At 42.7% G+C, this 23,632-nt stretch overlaps 1 protein-coding gene across 2 annotated transcripts; it reads left to right on the top strand.

Moving 5' to 3' along the window:
- The first annotated feature begins 818 nt into the window (after positions 1 to 818).
- Positions 819 to 22,646, top strand: plpp3 (phospholipid phosphatase 3). 2 transcript variants are annotated; one of them, XM_080441131.1, is made up of 6 exons: positions 819 to 1,204; positions 9,264 to 9,421; positions 15,890 to 16,170; positions 17,333 to 17,390; positions 18,659 to 18,835; positions 20,403 to 22,646. In XM_080441131.1, exons 1-6 carry the CDS (start codon positions 1,069 to 1,071, stop codon positions 20,529 to 20,531), a joined length of 939 nt encoding a protein of 312 aa, XP_080297257.1. In that variant the 5' UTR covers positions 819 to 1,068; the 3' UTR covers positions 20,532 to 22,646. The 2 variants fall into 2 exon arrangements, with proteins under 2 accessions (XP_080297257.1, XP_080297258.1); XM_080441132.1 differs by lacking the exon at positions 9,264 to 9,421 and adding an exon at positions 8,136 to 8,290.
- The last annotated feature ends 986 nt before the right edge of the window (positions 22,647 to 23,632 follow it).

Genomic DNA, 23,632 nt, shown 5'->3' with positions numbered 1-23,632 from the left:
TAAGTACAATTTTAAGGTACTTTTACTTTACTGGAGTATTTCCAATTTTCAGTACTTTTCTACTCCACTACATCTCGGAGGCAAATATTATACTTCTACTCCGTTACAATTATTTGAAAACTTAAGTTACTTAGTAGATTTTTATTATTACAAAACAATATACATTTACCCACCCATACCCACTTACCCCCTATGCATTTTGGCCATTTGAAAATAGCCGATCTACAAGCTCACAATGCGTTGCGATGCGAAGCATTGTGAGCTTGTAGATCTGCTATTTTCAAAAGATTTGTATAATTAAAAAAAAATAAAAAAAGATTTGTATACATTTGAAAACTTGTGAAATGGGTACTAATGAGTACTTTCTACTTTTGGTACTTTAAGTACATTTTGATACCAATACTTTTGTACCTTTACTTACGTGTAACCGTATTTCTACATTGCAGTATAGGCCTATTGATACTTGTAAACATTTGAGTACTTTTAATTTCCACCACTGTGTGTGTGCGTGTGTGTGCGTGTGCGTGTGTGTGTCCTGTCATACGCACATGAGTATCTGCATGTCATTAGAAGAGGCGGGGTTAAAAACTTAATGTGTGCGACGTAGTACGACTTTGTCACGTGCAAAAAGATCAGATGTACAAGCAAACAATGCGGCGCGACGTGAACTGCCGGCGGCTTGTAGATCTGTTCTTATTGCCGAGCGACACCGTTGTACCACGAAACATAAACCTGGTTTAGAGGAGTGGTTTGGAGGAGGCGGACACAGAAGGTGGGAACTTAAAACTAGGCTAAATTCACCAGAAGAAAAGGAAAAACACATTAGAAGTTTGACAACACGAGTAAGTACGAGCAGAATATAATGAAATAGGTTAACATTGAGAGGACAAATGAGCAGAAATAGACAACAGTACAGTTTTGGCACGAATCGTAAATAATAAGGATTCGTGCGTAATAATCGCTCTCTCCGTGCGCTCTCATTCTCTAGCCTCTATATAATAACAAGAACGTATGACATAGATGTCAAGTTCCTTTTTATTCCAGTCAGTCTAACTCATCAACATTTAAATGCAACGCTGTCTGATCTATGAGAAGACCATGGCACCACCAGAGACCAAGAACAACAATAACAACAACAACGGCTGTAAAGACAGCAACAGGAGAAAGCTGCTGGTCGGAGTGGATCTGTTCTGCTTGTTTCTAGGTAAGGATCCCGCTGCCTGATCATTTGCTCTGACTGACATCAGTTAGTAGGGTAGTATATGGATAGAGGATGGGTGGGCACTAGGGACATCTGGGCACCTCGAAGTAAAATTGGCTATTTTGTCCAAAATGTAAAAAAAAAAAGTAAAGTATCATTATCAGACTTCATTTATCCTTCAACATCTTGTTTATGCTCCAAAATTACTGGATATACAGGTTTTGTAGCAATTTGTAGAAATATTAATATATATTATATATTAAAATATAATAATATTATTTTTACCATTTTGGACAAAATAGGCATTTTTACATCGAGGTGCCCAGATGTCCCTTGTGCCCACCTATCCTGTTACCTAGTATATTCTACATTTACATATATCTGTCATGATAACAAAACAATATTTTTTATTCAATTAATGAAATATTTGAAGAAGGTCGATCATTTCAAACCAATTATAAATACCCTACAATTTATTTTGACACTTGTTTTATTACTACTTAATTATTTGGCATGTAGCCTACTACTAGGGCCTAGGCTACACTTGGTAAGGACGTTTTTGATTAATTTAATACTTTATTAACAGTTTGCAAATACTAGGACAGTGGGGGCTTTTTGGGGCTTGTTTGTTAGGGGCTTGTTTCCATTGTGGTCCTGTGTATTCAATTCATCAAGTTTCATTTATCATTATAAAGAAACAAGTGCTGTTTTTTTTATTTTATCATTTTATTTTATTCAATCAGCCATATTATGTTTGTATGAATACTAATGCTAATGAACTATATCCCTCTCTTGGTGCTACACGTTCAGTGCTTCTGTGCTAAAATAAATTCTGCTGGCAAAGGGGAAATAATTATGCAGTTTCTCTGAGAAGGATATATGTGTTTTTTTTTGGTCCCCACCCGCACCTGTACCCCTCCTTTCAATCACTCCTCGTTATATTTTCCAGAATGTCTGACATTCCACACTAGCCAGGAATCCCATTGAAGTGACATCTGGCATAATATATGTGTGTGGCGTAATTAAAGCAAAGTGGTGTAAATGTCAGACATATTGTGTGTGTGTGTGTGTGTGTGTGTGTGTGTGTGTGTGTGTGTGTGTGTGTGTGTGTGTGTGTGTGTGTGTGTGTGTGTGTGTGTGTGTGTGTGTGTGTGTGTGTGTGTGTGTGTGTGTGTGTGTGTGTGTGTGTGTGTGTGTGTGTAAAATAACTCTTCATGGAGTTGCCCAATACCGCCATACTGTTGGTGGGTCAGTGAGTTATTGATTATGAAGTTAGTTTACTGGTCCCGGAGGCCAATCAAAGGCTCCGCTTTGGTCGTCTGTCAGAACTCTACTTCTTCACTGCTTTCTTTTCCTCCTCAGTTTGACCAGATGTTTTAGTCATATTTGTCAGTCACATTTTATGAGTATTGAACAGCAAAGCCAGGCTCAAGGCTTTACATTTTGAAGCTCTTGTATGTGACTCAATAAGAAAGGCAAGCCCCACTAGTAGTCAGTCAGTCAGTCAGTATGTCTGTATGTAATGACCACGGCCAGGGTCAGTGGGATTTTCTTTCAGTAAAGCCTGGTCGGTAAGCTTATTTCAACATAGACGGATATCAACATCACTAGACATTCCACTTCACATCAGACAAAATTCACATATAACATGCATGCACATGATTTACATTTCCAAGTCCAGGTACACCTGTCAGGGTTAGAGTCTTCATTGCTAATTGCAGTTGGGAGGAAATCAGTTATTAATCAGAATCAACTTTATTATGACATCACATTTACAGGTGTAAAAAGGTGGGTGACATTACATTGTGTTCAAGCTCCATCATTTTGTAATTTCCCGAAAGGGAAAGAAAAAGAAGAGGGGTGATGGGGAACAAGGAGGGAAAAAAGAAAATTAACCACTTGAACCTATTTCATATTCTATTCTCTTCTGGGGGAATATTTGGCAGAAATAGCATATCTGCTATTTCTGGTGAAGAGTTTGGTGTAGAAGGAAACAAGAGCAGACCAAGTACAGTTGCAACTCAGGTCCATTTCACAAATTTTAAGACATGGTTAAAACCAGATGTTTTGGTGGGAAGGGACGTATAGCGCCTCCTAGAGGGCATCAGCTGAAGGAGGTGGTGAGCAGGGCGAGGGGGGGGGGGGGGGTTTGTGCATTTGTAATTCAGAGATTCAACTGGTGGGAGGGGGTGCCAGTGATCTTGGATGATTTATTGAGTATGCACTGCATTGTTTCCGTTTGTGTGTCACTGTGTCCAAAGTGTTATAGACGAGGTGAGTATGTTGTCATTGATTGGCTGTGTATAACTGAAGGAGGAGCCTTTGTTTAATTAATTATGAAGCAACAACCCAGACAATGCCAACATGCTGGCGTCTTCCCACTGCCCCAGACTTTTCTGTTTTCCACGCGGAGGGTACAAAAGCCCCCCCACATTTTGTGTATGTATACCTGCCCACAGAAAAAGCTGGTCAACAAACCAGCAGTGTTGGGTAAAGATGTGGTTTCGGGGGCAGTGACCGCACGGAGGAAGTGGTGGGTCGCTTACTGGTAATTACGACTCCTCCATTCTCACACAGTGATTGCAGTTCCTGGTTGGCCTATACCACTGAGCCTGGGAGACCTCTCTCTCACTTCACATGAAAGCATCTCCCCTTACTCGCTGTGATGTGTCCCGATAGCGTCAGCAGCACTGCCAGTCGGCTGCCTGACGCAGAGAGGATTTGAACCTCCATCCTGGCACTGTAGAGGGTTATTAATCACCGCGTTGAGACTGAGGCTAATGCCGACTGAATGGAGGCCTGTGATTTTGTTTGTTGCTCAAGCCAGAGGTTAAGTGTTCGGGGTCAGTTGGCCATTAAGGATTTGCAGGTGTCTTTAAATGTTTTCGCGTTAATCATCTTATAATGTTTTTTTTATGTGCAGTTGCCCTGGTTCATCAGGCTCAACACCAGGTTGGGAGTTAACATTAACCATGGCATCTGTATTTTGGTTTGCATTTTGAAAAGCTTTCTATATGCTCCCAAAATAAAAAAAAATTGCAATCTATTAAAATAATAGCTGAGAGCTTGTAGATCGGGTATTTTCACTATTTGTCGCACAACAAAGTATAAGGGCTTAGTGGGTAATCCGTCACGCTGGCTGGACTGCTTTAACCCTATAGCATTATTAGCCTGAACTCACAGAAAAGAATCCTTCACAGCAGTACATTAGAAGTACTATATGTGTGTACAGTGTATAGGAACAGAGTTTTGCAGTAGCCCAGAGACAGACAGGGCAGTAGGTTGTGTGTGGGGGCTCATCCGGCCATACACACTGGGGTGCAAGTAAAAACAACTGCATCTGTGTATACACACCACAACTCCCTTAGACATGTATACATTTATATGCCAGGGAAAGCAAGAGAGAGAGAGAGCAATCCCAGCAAGTGGAAAATGTGCGTCTGTTTATTTTAATAGTGGCACTTGGTGTTTTGACAAATGCCTTCAAAATATGGTGGGATTTAATTCAATGTGAGGGGGCTACACACTGATTTGAGTATCCACATGCAGCAGTTAACCCATTGAGACCTGAGGCGATTCTTTAAAAAAATCTAAATCTCAACAGTTTTTTGAAAATAATCTGGAAAATATTTTTTCAATATTTTTCAAAAATAGCAGATCTGCAAGCTCGTAGCGCGGCACTCGGTGCCGCGCTACGAGCTTGTAGATCTGCTATTTTTGAATAGCCCAAAGAAATCTTAAAATGAGACGTAGATGCGTCCCCGGTCTTAATGGGTTAAACGGCGAGACCTCCCCAATGCTAGAAGAAATGCAAACAGACGAGCTGAAGAAACAACCCGTCGGTGCTAACAATATCTGTTCTCTGCCCGTGTCGGCTTGGATGAGAGTGTCGGCTGATACTTTCGCCGTACTCGCTTCAGCGTGCTGTTGGGATAATTCCTCATCCCAGGCCTGTTAGCGTTCTTCAGCTGACTGTTCAACAAACAGCTTAAGGGACAGAACAGAACGAAAACACCTGATATTGATATTAGCGAGGGGAGAACTCAGACGTGAGCGAGCCATTTCAGCAAGGAGGGAGTATTTACCATTCTCTGTGTTGTCTTTGGGCTGATGCTGAGCTAATGCATTAGACATACCCCCAGCCTCCAGCCCGCTGTTGTTGTTGGCAGGAGGGCACCATTTATTCCCCCTGCGCTGTCAGAAGCGGGAAGGGAGGAAGAGGAGGAGGAGGAGGCGGGAGAGGGAAAATCCCAAGATGCTCTGCGGAATACTGACGGTGCACTGATCGGGGCGGACTGGAGGGTCGGAAGACGGGGTTAAGTGTGGGAGCACAGAACCCAGCCGAATGCTTGGAAAGACTGGACTATGTGCTGGTTTGTTGTTTCTGTGTTTCCCATCAACTGTCATTGGGACCTGATGATGATGCACGTGGCTTTCTTTTAACCATGTGAACCCCAGCAACATCCATATTCTGAGAGGAACACGAGACAAAAATAGCAGATCTATAAGCTCACAATATGTTGCAATGCACACGTTTTCTGTGGGCTTGTAGATCGGCTATTTTTGGCTAAGAGAATTGGTGTAGAGGCCAAAAAAGTGGTCCAAGTACAGAGCCAACGCGGGTCCAATGTACTAAGTCTAGATGGTTAAGGGCTTTGGAAAACTGCACTCTAACTCTCTCCCTTTCTTTCTCTTTCTCTTTCTCTCTCTCTCCCTCTCTCTCTCTCTCTCTCTCTCTCTCTGCCTTCTACTCATGGCCCCTTCTGTTAGTCTTGAGTCTGTGAATGTGCTTAGAAGCGGTCACAAGGGGTCAGGACTCTGGGGTTAACGTGTTTCACATTCAGTGCTGTGGGCCCGCTGCAAGCCCAGTCTTTTTCCACTGGCCTGCATCAGCATTCAAGGCAGCGCAAGTTTGCCAAGCCCAGCGTGTGCGTGTGTGTGTGTGTGTGTGTGTGTGTGTGTGTGTGTGTGTGTGTGTGTGTGTGTGTGTGTGTGTGTGTGTGTGTGTGTGTGTGTGTGTGTGTGTGTGTGTGTGTGTGTGTGTGTGTGCGCGTTAGGAACTTCTGCCTGACCTTCACGCCCTCATGGCCGAGGCCAAGCAAAAGTGAACAGATCGGACGAACAGGGTTGTGTGCTCTTAAAAGTATGTTTTCACTTTTCTACAATTCGCACACACACACACACACACACACACACACACACACACACACACACACACACACACATACACACACACACACACACACACTGCCTCGCCAAGGCTCTCATGGTCCACAACGTAGGCCATGGAGCTTATTGTGGGCTAGCTCAGCACCAGATATTTGTTTGAAGAGGGATTGTAAAAACAGTGACAGTAATAATGTGAATCCTGTTGAATGTGAATGGAAAGCCAGCGGTCTGGGGCTCCCATCATGCAGAAGCCCCCCCACCCCCCAGTCTGTAACCTGAGCTCAACCCAGCTCGACCATCAAAAGACGTGTGTGTGTGTGTGTGTGTGTGTGTGCGTGTGTGTGAGGCGTGTGTTGACATTTTGGTTTGGGAAGTCAAACCAGCACCCCGGGCTGACCCCCGACGCCCTAGCACTCTTCGGTCTTCGCCCATGAGAGTGCACGCTAATGTTTGTTTTTCTTTGTGTTCGCAGATCTCAGAATTATTCAGACAGCGACTTCAAAGTCTCAGAATCAGTTAAATGTCCCTTTGATGTGATCCAGAGTATGTTTTTTTTCCAAACGGAGGCTGAGGCCTCACTCTCTCTCTCCTGGGTACTGAAAGGTACCCGGGAGAGACACCAAAGGAGGCCTGAGAAATTGCCTCGCAAAGGCGATTTCTCAGGCCTCCTTTGGTGCCTCGGGTGGATTGCAAAATGACCTGCTTTTGACTCGTGTCTTATTATACGAAATGTTTGTTGTTGTGGGCGATAAATAGGGGCTTGTGGTGGTGTTTACCCCCTCCGAGTGTCAAAAGACACAGAATTGATTGGACACGGGCCCCCTCCCAGGCATCTAAAAGTGGGCCTTTTAAGTGAAGTTGAAAGCCTAGGAAGGAAAGGAGTGGATCGCTGATAGTGGAATGTTTGAATTTTGTTGTTGTCGTGTTGTTTTGTGTCATGGACTCTTTCCAACTTTTACTGGTAACTACAGTAAGCCTGTTTGATGTTGGTTTAGGCTATTGTAAGCATGACAGCTTCTCCGTATTCCCAAGTAATGACACCTCTTTCCTTTCTGACTGTTGTTCTGGTTGATTTTGTTATGTTTGTTATTTTCCTCGGATTTCCTCATTTTCTTAATCTCGGGTGGGGTGTGGGGGTGTTTTGGAAGACTGAGTGTGGAGTGGCGTGTCTGTGTGAATGTTGTTGTGTATGTATGTCTGTCTATTTGCAGTATCTGCCTGTTGATATAGTTGTACATGCACTTGTCCACGGTACTGGTCTTAATCGCTTAAAGGGGTAGTTCACCCCCAAAAACATTTCTTTCTATCGATTAGTCACGCCATGGAGACTTGAATTCATGGATATTTTTTGTTTTAGTTGCATTCCTAAGCCAATAATTTGATAACCAGCGGACCGGTAGCCAGGCAGCGGTTCCGGCAGGAGACACAAAGCAGACTCTTTGTGTCTCCTACCGGAACCGCTGCCGGTTATCAAATGATTGGCTTAGGAATGCGACAAAAACAAAAGAATATCCACGAAAAGTCTCCACGGGTGAGAGAGGGCACCTCCAATGGTGCACTCTCTCCACTAATCGATTTAAAGCTATAAAACATTATTATCTGTTATGGCCAAAAAAAAAGAAAATATATATTTTACATTTCTTTTAAGATTTCCTCCTATAAGGACATGGGCAAGGTTGAAAGTGGTTAAAGAGCAGTCTGACTGAGGTGTGTGTGTGTGTGTGTGTGTGTGTGTGTGTGTGTGTGTGTTGTCTTGACTACGCAGTGATGCTCGTGGCCGCATTTCTCCACAAATCGCCCTTGCCTCCCTACCAGCGGGGCTTCTACTGTGGGGACAGCGGCATCGGCCTGCCCTATAAGAACAGCACAGTGTCGACCGTGGTGCTCACAGCCGTGGGCACAGCTGTGCCCGTGGTCTCAGTAAGTCATTGCCACGGCACCAGGGCAGGGGGGCCGACCAGGGGGGCCCCACACCTCGGGACACGCAACCCATCCAGTTAATGGCTTCCTCTTTTTTGAACAATTAAGACCTGAGTCCGATTCTACAAAGGTCTTCTAAATCAGAAAAAAAAAAAAAAGTAGATGTATAAGCTCGCAGCGCGGCACGAAGTGTCGCGCTGTGAGCTTGTATATCAGCTATTTTTGAATAGCCGACACAAAACTCTAAAATGACACCGATGCTTTCCCGATTTTAATGGGTTAATTGCTAATTAATCTATAATATGGTTCACTCCAGGAACCCCCCCCCCCCGACAGATAATCAGAATTATTTTATAATTCTTTATTATTTACAGCCATTTATTCAAAAAGATGAGCACAAAATGTGCAAAAAAATGATATAGGCTGGTAAAGCAGCATAGGTAGATAAATAAATATGAACTATTGCTCATATTGAAAGTGTACAGTACACAGAGGCTAGTAGCATATACATTATACAATGTTTTTATGAATAGATAAATGTATTGTTGGATTGAGAACACCTACTCACACACAGAGGGTAACAGTGTATATACAGTACATTCACATAGCAGTGTACAGTACATGTACTCGCATATTTATTGTATATTCATATACAATGTCCTGTGGAAGTGAGGGGTAAAGTTGTATCAGGAGGGGGATGTAAAAATGTAAGTATGTTCAGTTTAAAGGCCCGACCACACCAATACTGAACTGAATCGGTACACGTGTCGATAAAGTCCCAGATACAAGCCGCCAACTGGATTGAGTGTTCCCCAAGTGTTCCCTCGTCGCACCCTAACCTGTGCCATTTTACCTGTGACCTCATTAAGACTTCCCTGTCATTAACCCGGCACTCCCCCCCCCACCCCCCCATTCCTTCTTCTGCTTTCTCTCTTCTGTGCCTCACCGCTTCCTTCTTCCGAAAAAACACCAGCCGGCCTGCCTTTCCTCGTCATTGAGACTAGCGCCGTTCAGCCCTACCGCCGGGGCTTTTACTGCGACGACGAGTCCATCAGGTACCCGGCCAAACGCGGAGACACCATTAGCGACGGCGTGCTTTGCGCTGCTGGCATTCTTATCACCATCCTCTCTGTAAGTTCACCAAGCTCTCACTCACTCACCTCTGCATATAACATCACCCTCACTCTATACCCTCTTGTTCTACCACCATTTTACTACCACACCATCACCCACTCACACAACAATGTCCTCCAAGGTGGTTCGCTGTCTTTGTGATGCGGCACAACACAGTGCACACGCCTCGCAACGTTAAAGGTAGGGTAAGTGATATTTTTGGGTTAAAACTAAACGTGTTTTGTTAAAAGGTTAAAGCACTATATTGTGATAGTAATCATTGCTACTGTATAGAGAGTGTTTGTTCAGGTATTGTAGGTGACAAAATGTCAGCCAATCAGGAGAGAGTACCCATTTATCAGCTGAATTTTTTATAGTGTTCCAGTTCCAATGTTGTCTGCTCATTTCTTTGTGTCATCACTTCCAATTTCACTTGTTTAATCTATATCCTGTCTGAGTTCTCTATCCTGATTGGATACAATTGGTATCGTGACCTGAAAATGCATTTTCTGTTTAATAAAGAGTAGGAGAGACATGGAGACTCCTGTTACTGAACAAACACTCTATATCAATGGGTACTATCAGAATATAGAGCTATTTAACACTTATTTTAACCAAACAAAATCACTTACCCTACCTTTAGTGAGCGTAAACGCACCCTGAGGTCCTTCAGGCAGGACTTCCCGGGTCATTTTCCGCGCATCGCTAAAGACCAAAGTGCAGGTCTTTACCATCTCAATGCTTTGGAATCTCCTGCCTGAGGGGCTTTATAGGCCCACACAAACGCCATCACCATCTGAATCATCTCCTAAAATCAAAACAACAACAAAACACTTTCTTTCTCTACTGTTGGGCTTTGAAATGATTTGTTTTATGTTATTTACCTGTTTTATGTTTCGCTGTGGCATTGCATTTTTTATTTCATTTGTGTTTTTATGTCTGTTTTTTGTTTCTTCATTTTATTTAACCCACTAAATTAAGACCTGAGGCCGATTATACAAATGTCTTCAAAATCCCAACAGTTTACTGAAAAACTTAAAATATATGTGTATTTGGCCATGGACCCCCATCTCAAACTATTTTGTTCCAGGGACCCCCAGAAGCAAAGATTTGAGTTACAGATGTTTGCTTTAAAAATATATTCAAAGATTTACACACACTTTCACGTTTTTTCAAAAAATAGCAGATCTAAAAATAGCAGAGCTCATTGCGCGGCACTCGGTGCCGCACTATGAGCTTGTATATCTGCTATTTTTATATAGAAGAAATCTAAAATGACACAGATGCATTCCCGGTCTTAATGGGTTAACATTATACTGTCTTAAAGCCTTATGTTGAGTGAGGGACCTTATGTTTATTGTTAACTTTGTGTGCGAGTACATACTAGGATTATACTGCTCTAATCACTGGATTAGTAACACACAACAACACCCCTCTACATCTGCGCTATCAGCCCCCAAAGCGCTCTCGGGGTATTCCAGATAACGGCCAACATCAACAACATTCCCCACTCTTACTTTGTCAGGGGGCTTTCTCCTTTTCAGGGTTTAAGATGGTTCTGCTGATTGAGGTACTTCAGATATGGCTGAAGGGCTCAAGTGTTTAGTGGATCAATGTGTTGATCAATTCAATAGTGATTCTCTCAACATTTTCACGTCAAGGAGCCCCAAATTGATATATATACTGTATGTGGCTGCTCCCCTATTTTAAAAGATTTTGTGCCAGGGTTCCCTATAACATTTGTATTGTTAATAGAAATTGTCGCGATTATTCCAAATCCTTCCAAAGTTTTCGAAATGTTTCCAAAATAGCACGTCTACCCCTTGCGCCGCGTCTCGATGCGACACGTTGTGAGCTTGTAGATCGGCTATTTTCGAATAGCCGAGGTATAAAATAGGGTTAAAGTGGTTAAACTGATTTTGATGCTATATTAATGTAGCTCGTGTAGCTGGGGTCCCCCTGGAACCCCTACAGTCCAAGGTTCTGTACCCAGAATCTCTACTCCACAACGTCTCCCTTTACCACACTGGAACATTGATAGTTTTGTTTAGTTTAGTTTATTTCGCTCAATTTTGTAGTAACATAAAGTGTAAATTTCATAGGTAATACAAAAAACGAATTGAGAAAATGTAATGTAGTGAAGGTAAGGCTTGGGTTTTCATTAATTACATTAAGTTGCGTTTAGGCATGGGTTCAACTAATTTAGTTTAGTTCAAGTTAGGCACTGTCAGGTTAGGTTAGGTTAAGTTAAGTTTAGGCATGCTTCTTGTCCGGTTAAGGTTAGAATAAGGATTTGGGGGCGTGCCATGCCATGCCTATACACTTAACTGGGATGTACAGTATAGCACTAACCATTAAGAAACCTGCTCTGTCATCAAGTTATAACAAGTTAAGGATTAGAGCGCTATATAGCCATTTAAAAGTCCCCCCCCATCGGTGCCTCTGTTCTGCATAACACTGCAGGATTTTCTAGCTGTCGCCAATCTTGACAGATCAGTGGTGCAGTGGGAGCTATCTACTGTACATCAGGCTTAGTCTGTACACGCCTAAGGCCTTAATTACAAAAATTGGCTAAAAGTGAGTATAGGTACCTGCTCAGTGCTACTGTGGTGCATAATACTGTTGGCAGGCTAGGTCCTCTGTAGCAGAGCGGGGAACGTAAATTCCTCGTGCCCAGGGGCACACTGACTGAAATAATTCTAGATTGGTTCCCCTATAGCAAAAGTGGAGTTCCCACTACTAGAGCAGACTACTAGGAAGGCTTAGGGCCAATGGGTTTTTTTTACTGGTGAGAAGGAGCTCCCCGAACCTGTGTAATTATGGTTGACGCAATGGTTGTTCGGTCAGATACAGTAATTGGTGGGGTGAAATTGCGGCGAGGGCCCAAACAAAAAAGAACCTCAGCAGAACTGTCGTTCCCCCCCCCCTCCCCCGCCTGCTAAACGTGAACGAAAACATAAATAATCTCGTCTATCTTTGGCCATTTGGCCGGAAGTTAATTACCGTACATAATCCCCTGACTGGTGTAATGTAATGTATGAAGGTATGAGAAACGACATAAAATCCTAGCCAACTACCGTTGTCTCATTTGAACTGAGAGAATGCCAGCATTAAGTAATGCAGTGCTTCACATCCGTCTGACTAAAGTCTGATCCATACTTTGTTGCTGGTGGAAAAAGTACTACATTTTTTTACTTAAGTAAAAGTATCAATATGGCAATGTAGAAATACTCTGTTACAAGTAAAAGTCCGGAATTAAAAATTTACTTGAGTAAAAGTACAAAAGTATTGGTACAAAATGTACTTAAAGTACCAAAAGCAGAAAGTACTCATTATGCAGAATGTCCCATTTCACAAGTTTTCAAACGTATGAAATGTATACAAATCTTTTGAAAATAGCTGATCTACAAGCTCACAATCTACAAGCTTGTAGATCGGCTATCTTAAAATGGCAGAAATGTGTATAGGGCCGAAGTGGTTAATGAATGTTTTGTAATAATAATCAAAATTTACAAAGCAATTAGTAACTAAAGTTTTCAAATAACTGTAAAGTACAATACTTGCCTCTGAGATGTACAGTAGTGGAGTAGAAGTAAAAGTACTGAACATTGGAATACTCCAAAGTAAAGTAAAAAATTGTTCTGAAGTACAGTACTTGAGTAAATGTAGTTAAGTTACTTTACACCACTGGCATTAAGTAACGTAGTGCTTCACACATCCGTCTGACTAAAGTTTGATTCATACTTTGTGCCGGCGCCACGCGCCGAAAATAGCCGTTCTTCACGCTCACAGTGCGTCGCACTATTTTCGGTGCGAGACACCGGCCCGCCATGAATTATAAATCAAGCTTAAGGCACAAAAGTGTCACAAGGGGGTGTTCATAATAATTGGCTATTATGCAGATTTTTTCTTATTTTAGAAGTAAGGAAACACCCTCTCATACAGCGTCTGGGTTCACACGTTATCATTTTGGGGGAAAATGAGAGAGTTTTATGAGGCGAGCCACGAGGCCGTGAATCTCTCCGAGGTCACAGTGTAACAACTGCATGTCCTACACAACGCGCTTTCGCTCGTTCACATAGTTAATCTCTTCTCACACAAAGAGATCCAGATGTGTTTCTCCTCTCTCTCTCTCTCTCTCTCACACACACTTTCACTCCCGTCTCCCATGAAAGCAGCTGGGCCGGCTCTCAAGGCCTGGATGGTGGAAAAACAACACATTCTATCAGCTTGTTAAATCTCCCCTCCAGGACTTTCCCTGGTGAAAGAAAGGAGGAAAAAAATTACAAAAACGTGTTTCTCAGAGTGAAACCTATGACTGTGTCCTTCTCGCAAGAATGCCCGACGATACGGAGATACTAACATGAAAACACCCAGACTCCCCCTCGTGAAATCAGAGACTTTCCAGAGAATGAAAGAGAGAGAGAGAGAGAGAGAGAGAGAGAGAGAGAGAGAGAGAGAGAGATTTATATTTGGTTGCGTGCCTGTGTCGCGCATGGAAAATAGCAGATCTACAAGCCCAGATCTGCTGGGCCTGTAGATCCGTTGTGGGCTTGTAGATCTGCTATGTTCCATGCGCGACACCCGTGTGCAACCAAGTGTAAATCAGGCTTTAGTGCCCTGAAAAACAAACGTGCCCCCGATGTGCGCCCAGTGGAGTCTGGCCACCGAAATCAGACATGTCGCCTAGCTCAGCGTTTCTGCTGATTAGAACCAGAAGTGCCTCCCTCCCCCTCCTCCTCCTCCTCCTCCTCCTCCTCCTCTCTGCCCCCCGTCCCCATCTCCCCACGTTCCCCCTACCTCCTCTCCTTTCTGTGTTTTTCTCCTCCTCTTCTCGTTTAATTTCCAGGCATCCTTCCTATGCCCCCCCCCCCCCCCCCCCCCCCCCCCCCCGGGTTATTACAGTTAAAACGTTTTAGTGAAACGGTATGAAAAAATAACAAGGCAAACCTAAAAGATAACAAACTGAACAAACTTATTTTTCATCTTTGTCATTAGTGCCTATGAGGTATTTTAAAAAATGTTTCCAAACTTTTTAAATCTCTCCCCTCACTATCTCATATAAAATAAAATAGTAATAAACTAAAATGAACAATAACACTAATTAAAACTAAAGCCTGACGAAATAAAAAACTAAAACGAATGAAAAACTCTATACTATAATAACATTATTGTCTCCCCCTCTCCCCACCACTCCACCCCCCTCTTTGTTTCTCCTCTCCCTCCCACTCCCCCAATCTCACGTGCGTCCCCCTCCTCCCCCCCCTCCTCCTCCTCCTCCCCCTCCTCCTCCTCCTCCTCCTCCTCTGCCCCACTCGCTCCCATTTGTTCGTGGCTTGGAGGCTACTTATGGGGAGGGGGGTCCGGGGGAGGGGGGGGGGGGGCATTCTGAGCTTGAACAGCTGTAGTGAGTTACTGCTGTCCACAACATTCACCAAAAAGTGCACCATTCCCATCCATGGTTTTTGGCTTTTTCAGACAGCAGTTTTATTTGCACAATTACTGAAAACGCTGCACATTTTTTCGCGTTCACACCTCCCCACCCCCACCCCCCCCATGTTCGCACAGTGTCAGTGCTGGTTTCTCTATTCTCAAAGCAGGCTCAAAAACAAAAGTTACATTAGCATGTGTTAAGACCGCGCTGTATTACCTAAAAATGTACTTACCTAAAATGTTCTTACTTCAAGACCTACTTGTTTCTGTTACCACCAGCGTGGTGTGTCGTCCTAATAAACTTGAATATATATATATGTATATTTTTTAAAGCGAACAAAATATTTTGAGATTGGGGTCCACGCATCTAGCATATCAAAAAGCGGAGGGTCGACACTCAGAAATCAATCGATATTCTTTTCTTTCATTGCTCCATATGCCTCAATGACAGACGTTTCGGCTATCCATCACACTGGTGACGGCCGGATAGCCGAAAGGAAAAAGACATGAAAATAAACATAACATTTTGACCATTGCCCCTGTACAGTAAATGTATTTATTATGTCAATGATATGCACCTGCATGATGGCCGCCCAGTAGAGCCGATTAACCAATTCAATCCGGGATACGCATCTCTGTCATTTTAGATGTCTTTGGCTATTCAAAGATAGCAGATATACAAGCTCATAGCGCGGCACTCTGTGCTTGTAGATTGAGCTTGTAGATCTGCCATTTTTGAGAAATCGTGGAAAATGTGTGCAAATCTTTGAATATATATACTTTTTAAAGCGAACATTTGTCAAATGTTTTGTTCCAGGGACCTCCAGATTTGAGTTACAAATGTTTGCTTCAAAGATTTGCACAAATGTTCACGGTTTTTCTAAAAAATTGCAGATCTACAAGCTCATAGCGCAGCACTCGGTGCCGCGCTATGAGCTTGTATATCTGCTATTTTTTTATTAAAAAAATTACACAGATGCGTTCCCGGTCTTAATGGGTTAAACCACACCATGGCCTTTTTACTCTAACGCGGAATCTTCTGTCCCTTGTCAGATTGTGATCGGTGAGAGCTACAGGATCCACTACCTGAGCGAGGGCTCCAAGGCCTTCGTGGGGAACCCCTACGTCGCCGCCCTCTACAAGCAGGTGGGCGTGTTCGTCTTCGGCTGCGCCGTCAGCCAGTCCTTCACCGACATCGCCAAGGTGTCGGTGGGCCGCATGCGGCCGCACTTCCTGGACGTGTGCCGGCCGGACTTCTCCGCCATCAACTGCTCCCTGGGGTACATCACGGACTACCAGTGTCAAGGGCAGGAGAGCAAAGTGCAAGAGGCCAGGTATTTGCATTGAGTTTGATAGTTCACACACAGCGATGGAAGATGGACTCACATGTTTTGCTTAAGTAAAAAGTATGAATACTGCAATGTAGATAATGCTCTTGTTACAGGTAGAAGTCCCGTATTCAAAATGTACTTGAGTAGAAGTACAAACGTATCGGCGTCAAAATATACGAAAGTCTAAATGCTCCTTGTGCAGAATGTCCCAGTTCACAAGTTCAAAATGTATTAAAGATCTTTTGAAAATAGCAGATTTACAAGCTCACAATGCGTCGCGATGCGACGCATTGTGAGCTTGTAGATCTGCTATTTTCAAATGGCTGAAATATATGTAGGGCTAAAGTGGTTAGTGTGTTTTGTAATAATAATCGAAATCTACAAAGTAACTACTAACTAAAGTTTTCATATAATTGTAGTGGAGTAAAAGTACAATATTTCTTATTTAAAAATGTATAAAAATCTTATTTTCTATCAATGATACACCCCACGTAGCCTTGAGTTCATGGAGATTTTTTTTTTTTGTCACATTCCTAAGCCAATAATTTGATGAACATCGGTCAATAGGAGATTCAATGGAGACTCAATTAAGTCTCCTACCGGAGACTCTACCGGTCATCAAATTAGGAATGTGACAAAAACAAAAAAATCTCCTTGAATTCCAGGCTTCATGGGATGTGTAATTGATAGAAAATAAGTCATTTCTTGGTCTTTAAGTCGTATAAATGAAGACCCTGACCGATGCCAGATCTTTGGGTCAGATGCCGATCCTGCTTCGAAGAGTCTTTTTTGATAGATAACATTGAAAAGATAAATATTAAATACAAAATATATGAAATTCGGCATATAAAAAGAACATTTAACTTTTATTACACCATGAACAAAGTTCATGGTGTAATAAAAGTTATTAAGTTCATGGTTCATGGTGTTCTTTGTTTTGTTTCTCCTGTAGTGAAACAAAACAAAGTTCACTACAGGAGTACAGGATAAATGATGAACGTTTTTTTTGTTTGTTTATTATACTTCAGGACACATCGTCAAATATTGGCCGATATTTCGGCTAGACCGATTTGCATACTGTATATTATTTTCCATCATGCCTGTTAGTGATGGGTTGTGTGAGCTGTGACAGGATGCTGATAGGCTCTGTTCTGTTCCTCCTCAGGAAGTCTTTCTTCTCTGGACATGCATCCTTCTCCATGTACACCATGCTCTACCTGGTGGTGAGTTACTGTTTCTTATCCACAACCTTTTAACATGAACATACATACATACAGTACAGTAGTGTTAATACTTTTCATTGGTTTATTTATAATACCCACAGACAGACTTTACACTGGTCGTCCCTATTATTCTACAAGCTCACAATGCGTTTCGATGCGACATGTTGTGAGCTTGTAGATCGACGCTGTCATCAAGTATAAATGGGGCATTCATTTATGAAAATAAAAACAAAACAAACGATGAAATAATGAGAATGAGATTCAAGGTTTCTGCCCGATATGAGCAATTGAGCACACAGACACACTGTACACATTTCACTTTCTTTATTTGAGTCCACATTTATAAAAAATACATTACAAGCACACAAATATTGTTCAGTTGCTTCTGATGTCCCACACACTCGATGTGTCTCAGTGCTTGAATCCAAAGTCCGGAATGTACAGAATGTAAACAACAAATGCCCATGAACTTATGCAGTCAACATTGGTCATACACTTCAGTCTGCCATATTTCCAACACCGGAGAAAAATTATGGGTACAGGAGGCACCTTCTCCTCCAAATAGATCGACTGCCTATAATGGAGGAGATTGAGCAATATTTTGCAAGCTGCTTTGCCTTACACTTGGACAACCCCATAATCCTCAAGCCCCTGACCACCAGCCTGTGGACATGGCCCCAAGCTGCCAAATATAAAAACAATGAGCTGACATGTATAATGGCTTGTACTAATGGTCAGCGGCGGACTGGCCATTTGGCGTACCGGGCAAATGCCCGGTGGGCCGCAGGGCCAGTGGGAAGCTGGGCCACAAAAATTTTTTTATTAGTTACGTTAATGTTTGGGCTGGGATGCTTTCCAGCAGGGGCCTCAGTGCGGCTGCAGAGTTCATGTGCAGGGCTGGACTGAAACAGTGAAACGCTCCCCCCCCCCCGTTGACAAAACGGCCCAGGGGGTGGTGGGCCGGTCCGGACCAAAATGCCAGGGCTGAATTTTGGTCCCAGTCCGGCCCTGCTAATGGTTGGTATTTTACTTGTTTAGTAAGGAAAGCTTCCTCTAAACTTGAATCAAAAGCACAGCCATCTTCCAATAGGAAAACCTCTCTGCTATTCTCGTCAATCACAATGTCACACACACACACACACACACACACACACACACACACACACACACACACACACACACACACACACACACACACACACACACACACACACAGACACCTCGCTCTATGCCCTTACTGATCACACCTTTCTGTTTTTCCCGTCCAGTTTTACCTGCAGTCTCGCTTCACTTGGCACGGCGCTCGTCTGCTGCGTCCCCTCACCCAGTTCACCCTCATCATGATGTCCTTCTACACCGGCCTGTCCCGCGTGTCCGACCACAAGCATCACCCCACCGACGTCCTGGCCGGCTTCGTACAGGGAGCCCTGGTGGCCTACTGCATAGTGAGTAGTTTGATCATGTTTCTTTTTGCTCACTTTTCATACCGCTGTTGTCGGGCAGAAAAACCGAGTTTCAAATGTTTGGTTTTTTTTTTCGTAAATCAAAGCCCTACTTCATCACACGAGAGCGTCGCACAAAAGTAATGAAAATAGCCGATCTACTACAGATCGGCTATTTTCACAGTTTTAAATCGTTTTTAAAATCACAATAAAAAAGGAACGGGTTTTGGACATACAAGGTTTCCATCCGACAGCGGCAATATATAGTATCAGCTCGCCTTGCCTTTACTCGTACTTTCTACCCAACTCGTCTCTACCCAATATTGCTTCCAAAGGTGGTCCGAGAGCCAGTTTCCATTGGCTCTCGGACCCCCTGTGCAGTATAAATACAGCCCATCAAAAGCGGTTTCTGGTAATGTTAAGGCAGGAAATAGGCCATGCAGTCGCTCAACACTGATTCATTTCATTTCATTTTTACAACATCTAGTTTAAACGTTTCTTAATAGTTGATGACAGGCACAACACAAAGAATCTTGGAAGTAAATAAATGCAAGAACATTGTTTTATTTATTGCTACACACAGCGACATTTATATTTACCAGAATAGCAAAACGATTCACCCCTACCAACTGCTCTGTGCCGCATTTACAAGTGGAATGATTATGTCAGAAAGGAAAGAGAAGCCAGCAGAAGCCAGCAGGAAGCCAATGTTAATAAAGGGTACATTTGGTTCATTTGTACACTCTCAGAGCAAACTTAGACAAACAACACCATGCAATCTAATCGAACCGGTTTCTGACAGCAACAATTATGCTACGCCTACAGTACATCCTCGAAGATACAAAATGACAAATATAACACAATAACAGGCGACCAAAGCAACCGTGACTCGCAAGCTGAAATCTGCATCCGTCGGTTGTTGCGTCCTCTGTCTGTGCATTGCTAGTGAGGCTTCTCGGACCAATCAGTAGTCAACAGTGTTACACGTCACCATATCTAATGGCTAATTTGGTACATAATGGAAAGGCAAACAATTAGGGTAGACACGTGGTGTGCCAAGTCAGGAATTTGCAATGGAAAGGGGGCATTTGTTACTATAAGCCTGCTTTGTCAGTTTTATTACGGATCAGATTGTTTTATTTTATTATGTATTATTATTTATAAGCCTGTTGATTTCAGTGTTCTCAAACTCTTTCATGTCAAGGACCCCCAAAATGATATGTATTTGGCCGTGGACCCCCATCTCTAAATATGTTGTTCCAGGGACCCCCAGAAGCAAAGACTTGAGTTAAAAATGTTGTTTAAAAAATATATATATTCAAAGATTTGCACAAAATGTTCAGGATTTTTCAAAAATAGCAGATCTATTGAAAAATAATGGTTATAGCTAAAATCTACAATCAGATGTCAGTGTCCTTCAGTTATCATTCAGTTCCATGGGTTCTATTCTAGGTGACACAGTTTTCAACGAGACAGATTCCATGCTTCCGTATTCTTTCTCAAAGTGCTTGTGATAGTGGATCAGTTGCATGGTAATTGAACACGGATCTCTTAATGTGTCTCTTCTCAGGTGTTCTTTGTGTCAGACCTCTTCAAACCCAAAGGCAGACGTTCTGCGATGTCGCCCACGCCAGTGAAGAAGGAGCTCGTTCCTCCGGCGGACATCCGGGAACGGAGCAACCACCTCATCATGGCGTAAGGACGGACTCCAGATTAGCACATTATATCCTGACCTGTGCCACTTAAAATCACTGCTACTACTACTACTACTACTACTACTACTACGTCCACTGGCCAAGACTGGATGGATCGAAGTCTGAAAAGGTCTGTACAACGCAGACAAAATAACGAAGTTTGGACATCTCAACGCAGACAGAAGAGCAGGAGGAGAGGAGGGGAGGTAGAACTAAGCAAATCTGAACAAACGGGGGGTTTCGACATTATCAACGACCAAATCCCCATCTCAATCTCGGCAGACGCTTTGAATGTGGGACTGCGATTACAACCGGCTCCTCTCTCAGTTTAAACTCCCGAGACTTTTATATCCTTCTAACTCTTGATTGTTACAGAACAGATGTGGGCTTGCAAGATTCTCCTAGAGGCCTCCTCTAGCCCTTAACAGCCCACGGTCATTCCATGGACGAAAGCCTGAACTGAAAGGAGATGGTGCAAAAGACAGCTGCGGCGCAGAGCGGTGCACGTGGCGTTCACGCTTCCTCACGCTCAGCTGCAGCCAACGTGGGACCCCGTGCTAAGAATAACATGCACGTTACACTCGCAAACCAAAAGACAACAACAAATTCCTTAATGACAGGAAGGATGTGTTTGTTTTGTTTAATTTTATTATTGATTATTAAGTATATGAACAACGGCAAAAAAAAGAATAACCTTTATATGTATTGAGTTATAGCACTATTTTATCCAAACCCAGTATTGATTGATTGATTGATTGATTGTCACCACTTGAATGAACTGAAGTGAAGCTTTTGCAAAGCTTTGTAAAGCAATGTTCTTGTATTATTCGCATATTTGTGTCCACACACAGTGTAGTTTTTGTATAGGAAATGTACATAGGAATTACAGTAGGTGGAAAATACAGCAACAGAAAGTGGGCCTCTTTCTGCTGGCTGGGACGAGCCCCCACTGAGCCTTTGAATGAAATGACTGTCTGTTATACTGTATGTGCCAGACGAGCGCTCGCGAGTGTTAGGTCAGGGTGAATGCGGCGCGTGCGTGTGTGTGTGTGGGCACACGTGTGGGTGCATACATGCTTGTTTGTCCGTGTGTGCGTACGAATGTGTATGTGTGTGTGTGTGTGTGTGTGTGTGGGTGTAAAGGCTTGTCTGTCATTGAGCCAGTGTCTAAATGTCATGTCTATATTTGAGTGTTTATAGCCTACGCGCGCCTCTCTTCAGATATGCTTTAGGCTGAGTGCAGGGAACCGGCACCTGCTTCAGCGGACTCGCATTCAAGTCAAGACACGAGAAGAAGAAAAAAACTGTGGAAAATACAGTACAGCACCAGTATAGCTTGCTGTTATGTATTCATGGTTCACATCTCCGTGGGAACCCTGTGACAAGACATCCCGAATTACCATTATACACAACAATTTACCAGGGCTGGGATTTTCAAAGGCAGAGGTCGTCAACCTTTTTGAATACAATTGCAACTCAATGTTTTGGCACATTAAATGATGGAAAACCATGTATGCTAATACAAAAAACATTGGTTGCGTTACCATGAATGATTTTTTTTTAATGAATATAAACTCATATTGAATCGCATGTAATCATATGTTAATGTGAGGTCATGTAAGAGTTTGCATGATATTGACATTTCAGCTAAATGTCAATAGACCTGCATCCAGTATGAAGATGATATCTCGTCTCTGCCTGGAGATGCTTGTGGGAAATCTCACCCTGTGCGATATTCAGCAATGTTTTCCATAATGTATGTATCGAAGAGTTATGTAGGCTATAATACCATGTATAATACTGTGTCACGTATATATCTACCTTATGAAGAAATATCCACTATGACTTTAAAGTGTTGACACCTGTGTAAATGTCAAGAGTGCTGCTTGGAGAGGCATTGGTCGTCAAATGTCACGTCGCAATGTGACAACTTGTGAATGAATACTAAAGGTTTTATGAAAGAAATTCTCAAGGCACCAGCGTTTGTAAAAAAAAAAAAAAAAAAAACTAAGCCTTTCAATATTTTTGTATTGTCTCGTTTAAAATTTTTGTATGACACAAATGCAAAACATATGTATCTAAGATGAAGTGTCTTTAATAAAAACACAAGACCAAAAATAGCAGAGTGTGGTGGGTTTTCTTTTTAACTCTTTGTGTGTTCTCTTACAGTATATGCTGACGGCCACATTATGACAACTTAAGGGTTCCAGACTTCTCTACTAATAACGCAGCATGCTCTGCGTGCGATGGAGAGATCTGGGCGTGGGGTGGGGCCATGCTAGAGTTCCGTGCTCAGCTTCCTGTGGGGAAATAGTGCACATTCCAGGTTTCAACCCCTGTCCCCACTGGCCCACTAGAATAATATAGGCTAGGCTCACTCAATGCCAGAGTGGCAAGTTACATTCACATACTGTACAGTATAAGAGAATAGTTGAAACGGACAGACCACCAGTGTTGTGCAACTTGTGCAGTATGCTAATACAAGTTATACAACTGTTTATCACTGCAGTGGCTTATCAGTATATGAATTCTCCAAGCAACTCCTTGTCATTCTTGAATACCAAGCTGCATTTATTTTTTACTTTATTTTTTTACCAGGTAAAAGAGTCCCATGCTGTGACAGTCATTGTCATGAATTTGTCTTGAATCTAGCTTATAATAGCCACTCAAACTAGCATCCCTATTTTTGGGCATGTCATTATGCTATCAAAACGTTTTCTGTTTTTGTTTTTATAGCGAAAATAGCTATAAATTGGCTAGTTATGCTTAAAGGGATAGTTCACTCCCAAAAGGATATTTTTTTCTATCGATTAGTCACCCCATAGACCATATTCACACGGCGGCCATATTGCCATTAAGTCAATGAAATGCCACCCCAGTTGCCACCAGGCAGTTGCCACAGCAACGCAATGTTAAATTCCAAAATGGTCGCCTTGTGAATATGGACTATTGAGACTTTTTTGTCACATTCCTAAGCCAATAATTTGACAGCGGTTCGGGTAGGAGACACAAAGACTCTCCTTTGTGTCTCCTACCGGAATTGCTGCCTACCGGTCCGCTGGTCATCAAATTATTGGCTTAGGAATGCGACAAAAACAAAACAATA

Source organism: Gymnoscopelus braueri (assembly GCF_963280865.1).
Source record: "Gymnoscopelus braueri genome assembly, chromosome: 10".
In the NCBI taxonomy this organism is placed as follows: Eukaryota; Metazoa; Chordata; class Actinopteri; order Myctophiformes; family Myctophidae; genus Gymnoscopelus; species Gymnoscopelus braueri.
Note: the sequence above shows the minus strand (reverse complement) of the source record. Positions and strands in the feature narration are given on the sequence as shown.